The 15,337-nt window shown below is 44.7% G+C and overlaps 1 protein-coding gene across 1 annotated transcript in view; it reads right to left on the minus strand.

Annotated features, from left to right (window-relative positions):
• LOC143783132 (cytochrome P450 2C20-like) overlaps positions 1 to 15,337 on the minus strand; it is a 225,111-nt gene that overhangs the window by 124,809 nt on the left and 84,965 nt on the right. Inside the window, exon 4 of the mRNA XM_077271429.1 lies at positions 7,172 to 7,312. Within this exon, the coding sequence (XP_077127544.1) occupies positions 7,172 to 7,312 (141 nt within the window). The remainder of the gene's footprint in view (positions 1 to 7,171; positions 7,313 to 15,337) is intronic.

Here is a 15,337-nt window from a genome sequence, read left to right on the forward strand (position 1 = left end):
GCTCCAAATTACCATTTTGAAAAATGCAATAGGCTTTTCAGGCCTACAAAAGGTGTCTGTCTGTGTGCCCCTCCCTGGTGTTGTCCTCAACTAAATAAAGCTGAGCTTCAACCTTCCGGCTCTCATTATGTGGTTTTAAAAAAAAAAATGGTGGTTAGGGCCTACTAACGGCTTCTGCCCCTCCCTGGTGTTGTCCTCAACTAAATAAAGCTGAGCTTCAACCTTCCGGCTCTCATTATGTGGTTTTAAAAAAAAAAATGGTGGTTAGGGCCTACTAACGGCTTCTGCCCCTCCCTGGTGTTGTCCTCAACTAAATAAAGCTGAGCTTCAACCTTCCGGCTCTCATTATGTGGTTTTAAAAAAAAAAATGGTGGTTAGGGCCTACTAATGGCTTCTGCCCCTCCCTGGTGTTGCCCTCAACTAAATAAAGCTGAGCTTCAACCTTCTGCTCCAAATTACCATTTTGAAAAATGCAATAGGCTTTTCAGGCCTACAAAAGGTGTCTGTCTGTGTGCCCCTCCCTGGTGTTGCCCTCAACTAAATAAAGCTGAGCTTCAACCTTCTGCTCCAAATTACCATTTTGAAAAATGCAATAGGCTTTTCAGGCCTACTAAAGGTGTCTGTCTGTGTGCCCCTCCCTGGTGTTGTCCTCAACTAAATAAAGCTGAGCTTCAACCTTCCGGCTCTCATTATGTGGTTTTAAAAAAAAAAATGGTGGTTAGGGCCTACTAACGGCTTCTGCCCCTCCCTGGTGTTGTCCTCAACTAAATAAAGCTGAGCTTCAACCTTCCGGCTCTCATTATGTGGTTTTAAAAAAAAAAATGGTGGTTAGGGCCTACTAACGGCTTCTGCCCCTCCCTGGTGTTGCCCTCAACTAAATAAAGCTGAGCTTCAACCTTCTGCTCCAAATTACCATTTTGAAAAATGCAATAGGCTTTTCAGGCCTACAAAAGGTGTCTGTCTGTGTGCCCCTCCCTGGTGTTGTCCTCAACTAAATAAAGCTGAGCTTCAACCTTCCGGCTCTCATTATGTGGTTTTAAAAAAAAAAATGGTGGTTAGGGCCTACTAACGGCTTCTGCCCCTCCCTGGTGTTGTCCTCAACTAAATAAAGCTGAGCTTCAACCTTCCGGCTCTCATTATGTGGTTTTAAAAAAAAAAATGGTGGTTAGGGCCTACTAACGGCTTCTGCCCCTCCCTGGTGTTGTCCTCAACTAAATAAAGCTGAGCTTCAACCTTCCGGCTCTCATTATGTGGTTTTAAAAAAAAAAATGGTGGTTAGGGCCTACTAACGGCTTCTGCCCCTCCCTGGTGTTGTCCTCAACTAAATAAAGCTGAGCTTCAACCTTCCGGCTCTCATTATGTGGTTTTAAAAAAAAAAATGGTGGTTAGGGCCTACTAACGGCTTCTGCCCCTCCCTGGTGTTGCCCTCAACTAAATAAAGCTGAGCTTCAACCTTCTGCTCCAAATTACCATTTTGAAAAATGCAATAGGCTTTTCAGGCCTACAAAAGGTGTCTGTCTGTGTGCCCCTCCCTGGTGTTGTCCTCAACTAAATAAAGCTGAGCTTCAACCTTCCGGCTCTCATTATGTGGTTTTAAAAAAAAAAATGGTGGTTAGGGCCTACTAACGGCTTCTGCCCCTCCCTGGTGTTGTCCTCAACTAAATAAAGCTGAGCTTCAACCTTCCGGCTCTCATTATGTGGTTTTAAAAAAAAAAATGGTGGTTAGGGCCTACTAACGGCTTCTGCCCCTCCCTGGTGTTGCCCTCAACTAAATAAAGCTGAGCTTCAACCTTCCGGCTCTCATTATGTGGTTTTAAAAAAAAAAATGGTGGTTAGGGCCTACTAACGGCTTCTGCCCCTCCCTGGTGTTGCCCTCAACTAAATAAAGCTGAGCTTCAACCTTCTGCTCCAAATTACCATTTTGAAAAATGCAATAGGCTTTTCAGGCCTACTAAAGGTGTCTGTCTGTGTGCCCCTCCCTGGTGTTGTCCTCAACTAAATAAAGCTGAGCTTCAACCTTCTGGCTCTCATTAAGTGGTTTTAAAAAAAAAAATGGTGGTTAGGGCCTACTAACGGCTTCTGCCCCTCCCTGGTGTTGCCCTCAACTAAATAAAGCTGAGCTTCAACCTTCTGCTCCAAATTACCATTTTGAAAAATGCAATAGGCTTTTCCGGCCTACTAAAGGTGTCTGTCTGTGTGCCCCTGCCTGGTGTTGCCCTCAACTAAATAAAGCTGAGCTTCAACCTTCTGCTCCAAATTACCATTTTAAAAAATGCAATAGGCTTTTCCGGCCTACTAAAGGTGTCTGCCCCTCCCTGGTGTTGTCCTCAACTGAACAAAGCTGAGCTTCCACATTCTGGCTTTCGCCCTATACTATCAGATATTAAACTGCATTTGGCCTACTAGTGTGGTTAGGCCCTTGAAACAGTGTCTGCTGCTCTTGGGTTTGCTACTCCACTGAACAAAGCAATGCCGCCTGTTTAGTCCTGTTACCAATTTTGAACTGCATGTAGCCTACTTTATTCTTTGGCCCTATATCTGTTTCCTCCTCATCCTGCCCATTGCCCAGCCACTGCTAAATGAGTCTGCTGGTACATTGACCTAGACCACTACATTCCCCTTGTACTCTACACAGCCAGAATCTGTCCCTGCTGAAAGTAAGGTTCCCCTTCCCGCATGTTATACCACCTTACACAGGGACAAAGAGGAAGGTGCAGATGAAAGTGCAGGTTCCTTCATCAGGTGGGGGGGCATACTCGTTGGCGACGTCACTGGCACAGGGCCCCTCAGAGTACGCAAAAGTGTCGCTGCTGGTGGGAGGCGCCCCCGCCATGCAAACACACCGCCGTACTTTGAGGGGCCCTGTGCCAGTGGCAATGCGAACGAGTGGGCCCCCCCCCCCCTGCTTGCTCAGGATCACAGCACTTGCAACTTTTAAATACTTACCTTTCCCTGCAACACCGCCGTGACGTAGTCCGCATTTCCTGGGCCCACGAAAAACTTGAGCCAGCCCTACTCCCCCCACAACTTTCCCCCAATTCCCTATGCCCAACTATTATTATACAGTTAATTAAGATTGGCAAGCTTCAGAAACAAGAATGGATGTTTTTGGCATTAAAATGGGCACTGTAGGTGTTTTCCTGGCCTCCACTCACTGCCGACTATGCTTCCCCATTGACTTGCATTGGGTTTCGTGTTTCGGTCGATCCCCGACTTTTAGCGATAATCGGCCGACTGCACTCGACTCGACTCTGGACAAAATCGGGTTTCCCAAAACCCTACTCGATTTTAAAAAAATGAAAGTCGCTCAACCCTAGTTGTGACGGCAGCCTTAGACTGTATACCTAGATCTCATTCAGTGCTGTGTTTACAGTGATCAGGAAGGCAGAAATGGTCATAAACCATCTCTGCCTTCTCTATGGGAGTCCGGCTGTGTCTGACAGCCAGCTCATCGCTCCTGCAGCTTTATGATTGCATGCTAGCAGCTAAGGCTGTATTGACATTTTAGGACGTCAGAGTACAGTGCAGATGGCGCATACATTTAAAGTCTATGCATGGAAAAATCTGAAATATTAATGATGACCATACATTTGTATTAAAAGACCCTATCTCCATTTTTTTTTATCCAGAGGTAAATGTATATGCAAAATGTTGCATAAACTATGCACCGCAGCTTCCTCAGGCACAAGATGGATCCACTTGCTCACACAGATACAGTTGATAGAGTCCTCATGAATATGAACAGTGTAGTTTAATGTCACAGCACATTCAGTACAATTCAAGTCTCTTAAGCACAGGCTTTATAAACAGGACAGCTTCTTAGAGGCACATTGACGAACAGTCTCTTTTGACAGCACAGTTCAGCACAGATCAAGACTCTTTACAAAAGCACAGGAGTATATAGCATTCCTTTTAGCTCAATGTAATGGAGGAGGGAGGAGGGTTTGCTGAGGAAGATGATCTCGGTGACACAATTTACTTATCACACAATGTACTTATCTTCCTGCTCCTGATAGACTTTCTCGACTAGCCATCCAGGGGTTAGCCCAGCTCCACTCTGTAATGGAATCCTGTGTCCCAATTGTTCACTTGCCCGAACGTTTTTGAGACAAATCACAGAAACACACCACTAATCCCTTTGGCTGCTGCTGGAACAGTCAGCGAGTTTCCCACAATCCCCCTGGCGCTCTGCTAACCACTCTGTGTCTTCTGTGGCTGTGTTTTTTACCCCTCTAGTTGCTGGATGCTTTTGAAGCAACAGCAGTTAACACTACTTCTGCATGTCACAAAATTAGCTCACAACTGCAGTGACTTGGTCTATACAGCTCTCCAACTTCTCCAACCTCTTTTTCCTCCGGCCTTCCTTAGGCCTCTTGTCTGTCACTGAGATGTCATTCTTCTCTTTGACCTGCGGTCCATAATTCCCTGGGTGCTGTGCATGTGCAGTAAATTGCTTTTTTTAGGTAAAGAATCTCGCCACTGTACTTGATAATCTAATCATTGTGATGGTTCGTACTTTATTTTTTGGTCTAATTTCAGATTCTGCCGCCTCTCCTTGTTCTTCTTGAACCTTTCTTAATCCTTTAAGAGATTTAAGCTGTGATCATCAATGTCTTCTTTCCTCAAAGCTGTACAAATAAGGTTTCGTCATTATTTTTATAGCTGCAGTGTATAGGCAGAATTCTGTGCAGAATAGTCGGCATGGCGGGTGTGATCCTCAGTTGTAATGGTAAATGGAAGTCTTATTATTAATGCTGAATTTATGCAGATGTAATGGGGCTTGCTTATTTCCAGAGAGCTTCACTTGTGACTTTACTTTCATTTTTCATCAGAATTCGGGAACACTCTGGACTAGAGATAAGCAGATCAATCCACAGAGGATCGACTTCAAGTAACTTTTTCCTGAAATTCACAGGTCCCCGTGAATTTGAACACTCTGCGAGTCGAAAAAAAAACAAGCGCCATTTCTCACACAGTGTAGGGATAGTGCGCACAGCTCATTCCATATGGAGATTAAAAAAGGTCCAATCTGATTGTGCTGTACTACTGCAGAGCTGAAGAAGGTTGAAAATGGGAGTGGTAGTTTCGGTCTGCCAAAGATTCAATTGATATATAAGAAGATATAATATATAGGGAAGTTCTGTGTCTGCTCAGTCACTCAGTGTGATATATAGATAGGTACTGTACCCGTTTAGTCACTCAGTGTGATAACAAAGGTAAGTAGTGTACTTGTTTTAGTCACTCAGTGTCATATATAGGAAGGTGCTGTAGCTGTATAGGCACTCAGTGTCATATATAGGAAGGTGCTGTAGCTGTATAGTCACTCAGTGTCATATATAGGAAGGTGCTGTAGCTGTATAGTCACTCAGTGTCATATATAGGAAGGTGCTGTAGCTGTATAGTCACTCAGTGTTATATATAGGAAGGTGCTGTAGCTGTATAGGCACTCAGTGTCATATATAGGAAGGTGCTGTAGCTGTATAGTCACTCAGTGTCATATATAGGAAGGTGCTGTAGTTGTATAGTCACTCTGTCATATGAAGGAAAGTGCTGTATCTGTTTAGTCACTTAGGGTGACCTTGTAAATGACTGATCTGAAATATACGTGTCCAGTTCTGGGCACCACATTTTAAATAAGAGCAAGTTCAGAGAAGAGCTGAGCTCTCCTTCAATGGAAATCTTCAACCAGAGGCTGGACAGACATCTGTCTGAGATGGTTTAGTGAATCCTTCATTGAGCAGAAGACACGACGACCCCAAAGGTCCCTTACAACTTCTATTAGAAGTGGAAATAAAAAATAAAAACAACAAATTTTGAATGAAAATGGAGGAGCAAGAGAAATCGACTCCAAACTCCCGGGGCACTCTCTTTGTCTTGCGTACTTTTACCCGTTCAGACCTTTGAGAGTTATAAACCCTGGGCCATACTGCTAGGCGTCCTGTCACAGGACCCATCTTCGATCTAGCACGCTATCCCTTTGGTCACTTCCTCGTTCAGTTACAATCTCGCTATCTCTTTGCTTGGTCTCCTCTCAGATTAGGGACACCCACATCATGCGGCACTGCTCACATTAGACCTTAACTCTGCTTTCTACTCACCCTGGCCCCTTTCTGGCGTTCTGACAGGAAACCGTCTCTGTCCTTGTCACACAACGCTAACATTATTAATGCACGTTGCAATTCACATTACACAATACAACATTACACTTGTTCTTCAAAGGGGACATGTGGGCAATATGACCATCACCTGACAGCTACTCATTATAAATATATAGCAAATAGGAAGAGTGCCTAAGTCACTAAGGAAGCAACCCAGACCTCAAACTACGGATTCTGGGAGGGTTATAAAAACACTGCCACAGCAGCACCATGGAGATCCTTGGAGCTACACCTGATTTGGGACTGTACCTGTTACCTCGGATACTATTTTCTTAGGTGCAATCAAGGACGATAATTAAGTGACCCAGGAAGGGGATGTGGGTAAATTGTTGTTAAATATTTTTACCAATGTGATAGACAGAGGAGTAAGTTCATTATAAGGAGATTTTTGTAGGGAATAAAGAAAAATAGTGATAATAAAAAATCAAAGTTTGGGCCACAAGTATAATGTGTTTTAGGATGAGTTATGGAGCAAAGAAAAAGGTGAGTGGGGGGGAAGAGTCCTGCTCCCAATGCTCCAGTTACCCTGAAAAAATGTGCGTCACACACAATATCTGTAGTGTTTCTTCAGCATTTTATGATTTTCTCTCTTGACCTCTATGGTTGAGCTGTGACGTTCCCTCGCTATTCAGATAAATCCTAAAATGTTTGCTGTTTTCCCTGCCTCAGCTTTCATACAGGCTATGGTACCTCCAGACTGGCTTTGATTTACAATGTGATGTGACAGCTGCAAGACATTATGGGGAAGCCCGACTGGCAACGTCTTGAGGTAATGTGATCCTGTCCTGGATGTTGCAGTCTTCTGCAGGGTGGAAAATGGTGGCAGACTGTGCAAAGCGATCATATTATATTAATTCACCGGGTTTAGCAAATTTCAACACAAACTTGATTTGCCTCGAGTCGGTTCTCTCATCTCTAATCCCCATATAGATGTTGCATCAAAGAATCAACATATTCATGTTTCTTATGAATCCAAAGACCCAAACAAATATGATTCAGTGGAGTCCACCCACCTCCTGTATCTGACATGGCCTGCATGAGGTGCTTAGACTCTTCAAATATGGTTATCTCGATGGACTTCTTCCCCATTCCAAGACTCTTGAGGTATTTGAGGGAGAAGCGTCGGAGTGAGCGCCATCGTGATCCAACAATACCTAAGAAAAAAAGAACTTGTTGGCATTAACGGCTGCATATATAAGAATATTTGTGAACTAACGCCTCAACTTTCATCATGGGATAATTACAGAATTGGATGAAAGGATATACAGCACTCCTGCATGTGTTTTCTTCCTCGAAGTCAAATAATAGAGTGGACTTGGCACTTCTTTTATGGGACGCAACTTCAGATCTTTATTCTGACAGCGTAATATGATAGTAATCTGATAATTTGTGGATTGATGTCACAATATAGTTCTAAATTTGCGTCTTACAAAAGGAGTGCCACATTCTGTAAATGATTAGAAGATTGGTCCAGTCACAACTGATGGTCACTCAGAAGTTCTTTCAGAAGCTAAACCTTATAATATACAGTAATGGACTGTTATGATCCCAGTGGTAGAGGATCTCCGGTATTCCGGCAAGGTCAACAAAAACATAGGAACAGCTCTAGGGAGGTGGAAACTGGGCTAACCGCATATCTGATCCTAACAACAACAACTAGAAGTAGCCGGTGAACGTGCCTACGTTGATTCTAGACGTCTCGAGCCAGCCGGAGAACTGACTACCCCTAGAGGGAAAATAAGACCTCACTTGCCTCCAGAGAAATTGAACCCCAAAGATATAGGAAGCCCCCAACAAATAATAACGGTGAGGCAAGAGGAAAACACAAACGTAGAGATGAACTAGATTCAGCAAAGTGAGGCCCACTAGTCTAGATAGGCAGAAAATAGAAAGTGGACTATGCGGTCAGCAGAAAACCCTGCAAAAACATCCACGCTGAATATTACAAGAACCCCCACACCGACTGACGGTGCGGAGGGGGAATATCAGCACTCTAGAGCTTCCAGCGAGCCAGAACATCACATATCAAGCAAGCTGGACAAAAACACTGAAAAATGCAAATGATCAAAGTATTCAAAACGGACTTAGCTTTTCTTGCATGAGACAGACGGAAAGGAATCAGGAGGAAACCTTATAGGACTGGATACAACAATGCCAGGCAAGAGACTGAGTCCAGAGGAGACCTAAATAGGGAACACCCGCTGCTTAATGACCCAGCTGGAGCCCAGGCCTGCAACAAGACCTGCCTAACACAGTACCGTTAGTGACCACCAGAGGGAGCCCAGAAACACAGTTCACAACAGTACCCCCCCTTGAGGAGGGGTCACCGAACCCTCACCAAGACCCCCAGGGCGATCAGGATGAGCAGCGTGAAAGGCACGAACCAAATCAGTCGCATGAACATCAGAGGCGACAACCCAGGAATTATCTTCCTGACCATAGCCTTTCCACTTAACTAAATACTGAAGTCTCCGTCTAGAGATACGAGAATCCAAAATCTTCTCCACCACGTACTCCAACTCGCCCTCAACCAAAACTGGGGCAGGAGGCTCAACAGCAGGAACCATAGGCACCACGTACCGCCGCAACAAGGACCTATGGAACACATTATGAATAGCAAATGACGCTGGAAGGTCCAAGCGAAAAGACACCGGGTTAAGGATTTCCAAAATCTTATAAGGACTGATAAAGCGAGGCTTAAACTTAGGAGAGGAGACCTTCAAAGGAACATGCCGAGAAGACAACCAAACCAAATCCCCAACACGAAGTCGGGGACCCACACCGCGGCGGCGGTTGGCAAAACGCTGGGCCTTCTCCTGTGACAATTTCAAATTGTCCACCACATGGTTCCAAATCCGCTGCAACCTATCCACCACAGAATCAACCCCAGGACAGTCAGAAGGTTCAACCTGACCCGAGGAGAAACGAGGATGAAAACCAGAGTTGCAGAAAAAGGGTGAAACCAAAGTGGCAGAACTAGCCCGATTATTAAGGGCAAACTCGGCCAGTGGCAAAAAGGTAACCCAGTCGTCCTGATCAGCAGAAACAAAACATCTTAAATAAGTCTCCAACGTCTGATTAGTTCGCTCGGTCTGGCCATTAGTCTGAGGATGAAAAGCCGACGAAAAAGACAAATCAATACCCATCCTAGCACAAAAGGACCGCCAGAATCTGGACACAAACTGGGATCCTCTGTCAGACACAATATTCTCAGGGATGCCGTGCAAACGAACCACATTCTGAAAGAACAAAGGCACCAAATCAGAGGAGGAAGGCAACTTAGGCAAGGGCACCAAATGGACCATTTTAGAAAAACGATCGCACACCACCCAGATGACAGACATCTTCCGAGATACCGGAAGATCCGAAATGAAATCCATGGAAATGTGCGTCCAAGGCCTCTTCGGGATAGGTAAGGGCAAAAGCAACCCGCTGGCACGAGAACAGCAAGGCTTAGCCCGAGCACAAATCCCACAGGACTGCACAAACGAACGCACATCCCGCGACAAGGAAGGCCACCAAAAGGACCTAGCCACCAAATCTCTGGTACCGAAAATCCCAGGATGCCCCGCCAACACCGAGGAATGAACCTCAGAAATAACTCTGCTGGTCCATCTGTCAGGGACAAACAGTCTCTCCGGTGGGCAACGATCAGGCCTATCAGCCTGAAATTTCTGCAGCACTCGTCGCAAATCTGGGGAGATGGCAGACAAAATCACTCCCTCTCTGAGAACACCAACCGGCTCCGAGACTCCAGGAGAGTCAGGCACAAAACTCCTAGAAAGTGCATTAGCCTTCACGTTCTTCGAACCAGGCAGGTACGAGACCACAAAGTCAAAACGGGAGAAAAACAACGACCAACGAGCCTGTCTAGGATTCAGGCGCTTGGCAGACTCGAGATAAATAAGATTTTTATGATCAATCAAGACCACCACACGATGTTTAGCTCCCTCGAGCCAATGTCGCCACTCCTCAAATGCCCACTTCATAGCCAACAACTCCAGATTACCAACATCATAGTTCCGCTCAGCAGGCGAAAATTTTCTTGAAAAGAAGGCGCATGGCTTCATCACGGAGCCATCAGAACTTCTTTGCGACAAAACGGCCCCTGCACCAATCTCCGAAGCATCAACTTCAACCTGGAAGGGAAGAGAGACATCCGGCTGGCACAGGACTGGCGCTGAAGTAAACCGACGCTTCAGCTCCTGAAAGGCCTCCACGGCCGCAGGAGACCAATTAGCAACATCAGAACCCTTCTTGGTCATATCCGTCAAAGGTTTAACCACGCTAGAAAAATTAGCGATAAAACGACGGTAAAAATTAGCAAAGCCCAAGAACTTCTGCAGGCTCTTAACAGACGTGGGCTGAGTCCAGTCATGAATGGCACAGACCTTGACTGGGTCCATCTCCAAAGTAGAAGGGGAAAAAATAAAACCCAAAAAGGAAACCTTCTGTACCCCAAAGATACATTTTGAACCCTTCACAAATAAAGCATTCTGACGCAGAACCTGAAACACCATCCTGACCTGGTTCACATGGGACTCCCAATCATCAGAAAAAAACAAAATATCATCCAGATAAACAATCATAAATTTATCCAGATATTTCCGGAAGATGTCATGCATGAAGGACTGAAACACAGAAGGAGCATTAGAGAGTCCAAAAGGCATCACCAGGTACTCAAAATGACCCTCTGGCGTATTAAATGCTGTTTTCCATTCATCTCCCTGCTTTATGCGCACAAGGTTATACGCACCGCGAAGATCTATCTTGGTGAACCAACTGGCACCCTTAATCCGAGCAAACAAATCAGACAACAATGGCAAAGGATACTGAAATTTCACCGTGATCTTATTCAGAAGACGATAATCTATTCAAGGTCTCAAAGACCCGTCCTTCTTGGCCACAAAAAAGAATCCTGCACCAAGAGGAGAAGAGGATGGGCGAATATGTCCCTTCTCCAAAGACTCCTTTATATAACTCCGCATCGCGGCATGCTCAGGCACAGATAAATTAAAGAGTCGTCCCTTAGGAAATTTACTACCAGGAATCAAATCTATAGCACAATCACAGTCCCTATGAGGAGGAAGGGCACTGGACCTGGGTTCATCAAATACATCCTGATAGTCTGACAAAAACTCAGGGATCTCAGAAGGAGTAGAAGAAGCAATAGACACCAATGGAGAATCGCCATGAATCCCCTGACAACCCCAACTTGACACAGTCATAGCTTTCCAATCTAAAACTGGATTATGGGCCTGTAACCATGGCAGACCCAAAACAACAACATCATGCATTTTATGCAGTACCAGAAAATGAATCACCTCCTGATGCACAGGAGTCATGCACATGGTCACTTGCGTCCAATACTGAGGTTTATTCTCTGCCAATGGTGTAGCATCAATTCCTCTAAGAGGAATAGGATTTTCCAAAGGCTCCAGGACAAAACCACAGCGCCTGGCAAACGACAAATCCATCAGATTCAGAGCAGCACCAGAATCTACAAAAGCCATAGCTGAGTAAGAAGATAATGAACAAATTAAGGTCACAGACAAAATAAACTTAGGCTGAAAAGTACTAATGGCGACAGGATTAACAACAATTTTTTTTAAGCGCTTAGAGCATGCTGAGATAACATGTGTTGAATCACCACAGTAAAAACACAACCCATTTTGACGTCTATGATTTTGCCGCTCGGCTCTGGTCAGAATTCTGTCACATTGCATAGAATCAGGTGACTGTTCAGACAGCACTGCCAAAGGATTAGCAGATTTGCGCTCCCGCAAACGACAATCAATTTGAATGGCCAGAGCCATTGAATCATTCAGACCTGTAGGGATAGGAAACCCCACCATCACATTCTTAATGGCTTCAGAAAGACCATTTCTGAAATTTGCGGCCAGGGCACACTCATTCCATTGAGTAAGCACGGACCATTTCCGAAATTTTTGACAATACACCTCAGCTTCGTCCTGGCCTTGAGAGATAGCCAGCAACATCTTTTCAGCCTGACTCTCAAGATTAGGCTCCTCATAAAGCAAACCAAGTGCCAGAAAAAACGCATCAACATTCACCAATGCAGGATCTCCTGGCGCCAGAGAGAAGGCCCAATCCTGAGGGTCGCCGCGCAAGAAGGAAATAACAATCTTAACTTGCTGAGCGGAATCACCAGAGGAACGAGGTTTCAGAGACAGAAACAATTTGCAATTATTCCTAAAATTCAGGAACTTAGATCTATCTACAAAAAACGGCTCAGGAATAGGTATTTTTGGTTCAGACATAGGGCTATGGATAACAAAATCCTGAATGCTTTGCACCCTAGCAGCAAGCTGATCCACACTAAAAGTCAGAGTCTCGACATTCATATCTGCAGCAGAGCTCCAGCCACTCAGAGAAAAAAGGGGATGGAAGAAGCTAGGCGAACTGCAGCAACACAAAAAAACAACAAAAAAAAAACAACTCAGAACTTCTTTTTAATCCCGCTTCTGCAATGCAATAAACATTTTCTTTGGGCCTGGCATTCTGTTATGATCCCAGTGGTAGAGGATCTCCGGTATTCCGGCAAGGTCAACAAAAACATAGGAACAGCTCTAGGGAGGTGGAAACTGGGCTAACCGCATATCTGATCCTAACAACAACTAGAAGTAGCCGGTGAACGTGCCTACGTTGATTCTAGACGTCTCGAGCCAGCCGGAGAACTGACTACCCCTAGAGGGAAAATAAGACCTCACTTGCCTCCAGAGAAATTGAACCCCAAAGATATAGGAAGCCCCCAACAAATAATAACGGTGAGGCAAGAGGAAAACACAAACGTAGAGATGAACTAGATTCATGGAAGAAGACTATTCCTACTACGGATCATTGGAGATCTTTCTGATCATACACAATCATTTACAGAACACATGTATAGGACAGAGGGCTTTATAGACAGGTGAACTAGTATAAACAGGGAGCACAGTACACACAGGGGGCAAAGCTTACACAGGAGGTAATATAGAGGAGAGGTATTATAGAGAGGGCCGTAGTATAGACAGGAGTCAGTATAGAGCAGGGAAGAGTGAGGGGGACACACTGAATAGGGGGCCGCGTGGAGATAGGGACAGTGTGGGGGAACAATGGAGAGGGGACACAGTGGATTGGAGACTTTGTGGAAGTTATAGTTCATGAAGGTGGGGCCTTTACAAACTTCACCTCAGGCAGTAGAAAAGCTAGTATCAACCCTGCTCCCCCAATCCTGTTCCTTTTCTCTCACCATAAGGCCGCGGTCCCACGTTCAGTATTCGGTCAGTAGCCTGACGCGTTTGTGGTGGTCACAGACCCCCTCACTCATAGGACATGAGAGATAGAATGAACAAGGAACATATAAAGCAAAATGGAAGTGGTGGAGCCAATGAACAAAATTGAAAACCAGACTGCTGTGGAAAAAAGGGATAAACTAATCACCACACATGAACGTATCCCGAAGAAACCCAAGTGAGAGGGTCAGTGGATGTTAGATACTGAAGCAAAATAAAGCTGCAAATAAATAAAGCACAACGACGTTAATATACGTGCAACATGAAATTATTCAATAAATAAGAAATAAATTGTTTCTATAATCCATGCCATATGGAAATGTTGTATTAAGCTGCAATATCCAATACACGGGGCGTGTAACGCACATTGTTTTTGCCAACTTCCTCGTCTGACCGGACAGTCCACCTTTTCAGTCCCAAAGCACGAGAGCTGAGCAATGTGGCCTCTATGTCTGACGGCACCTGAATGACCCGCACTGTTGCTATTAATACTAGAGTCATGCTCCACTGTCCTCCGCCTCAGTTTTCTTGTGCTGTGTCCGATATATTGGAGATTGCAGCGATTGCAGCTGATGCAATAAATAACATGATTGGAGTTGCAGTTCATCAATGATTTTCTGTGGCTCAGTTATTTGACAACACGGACTGTCAGTCTCCTCAGTCATCAGGAATTAAGGATTTATGTTCAAAACTAGAAAAATGATGAAATGAAGAACAACTCCATACTTGGCGGGAGCACAACACCATTAAAAAATATGTGGAGAAGAGTACAGTCCCTGGGGGACTGCGCATTAAGAAACTGCCCCTTATGTCTTTTCAGATGAGCTTCTGAACACTTTTTTGATGCAGTGCCCGCTCAAATGAAGGCAGTTAATTATCTCTGTTGAGGAGACCAAGGTGAATAACCTGAAGGTGGATGTTGACAATATCAAAGAATCCTTCTGATTATTATTCATTTTTTTAAACAAATGACTGACAATTTCAATGCACTTGAAGAATCTGTCGCCAAAACCAAAAACTAAGTTCAACAGAGATGTATTGGACTGTAAAAATGATGGGGGGTACAATTGGTCCAATTTTGGACAACCAGCCAGAGGAATTTAAAAAAAGCGCCCACATTACCATCAGCAATCCACCTACTCCAATAAATCAGAATCTTTTTCTTCTTCTGATATTGTGGACACGGACAGTGGAACTGACACCTCTTGTTGCAGCGCTGATTACAGACATGGACATGCCGAGCCTCTGTCACAAAACGTACCAGGTGGAGTGGGGGGACCGAGGAACAGACGCCTGGAAACGCTATCCATCAAGGGAGAGGAGACGCCGGCACCTTCATTACAAAGGAATCTCCAAAGTGTTATCATTCTTACTCCTATCAGTTTGACAGACAGATGGACATCCTTGCTAAGAGATTAAACTATATGCAACACCATCAGAGACATTAATAGATTTACTAGACTCTTAACGGTTAAAAAATCAGCAAACATTAGTCAATGATACATGTGCAGCAAGAGCTCTGCCACCCAATGATGCATCCCTTGCTTTTGCTAAACAGAAGCTCTGTTTCCTTCATCCTCACTCCAGGACTTGTCATCAAGGATTGGAGAATACAAGACTGACATCAGCATTATTCGCACCAAAACTGTGCCGCTAATTATAGACCTGTCTCTAATCTTCCCTTCATCTCTAAACTCCTCGAACGCCTGGTCCACTCCCGTCTTACCCGCTATCTCTCAGATAACTCTCTTCTCGACCCTCTTCAATCTGGCTTCCGCTCTTTACACTCTACTGAAACTGCCCTCACTAAAGTCTCTAATGACCTACTAACAGCTAAATCTAATGGTCACTACTCCATGCTAATTCTCTTGGATCTCTCCGCAG

This window comes from Ranitomeya variabilis, chromosome 6 (genome assembly GCF_051348905.1).
Source record: "Ranitomeya variabilis isolate aRanVar5 chromosome 6, aRanVar5.hap1, whole genome shotgun sequence".
Taxonomy (NCBI): Eukaryota; Metazoa; Chordata; class Amphibia; order Anura; family Dendrobatidae; genus Ranitomeya; species Ranitomeya variabilis.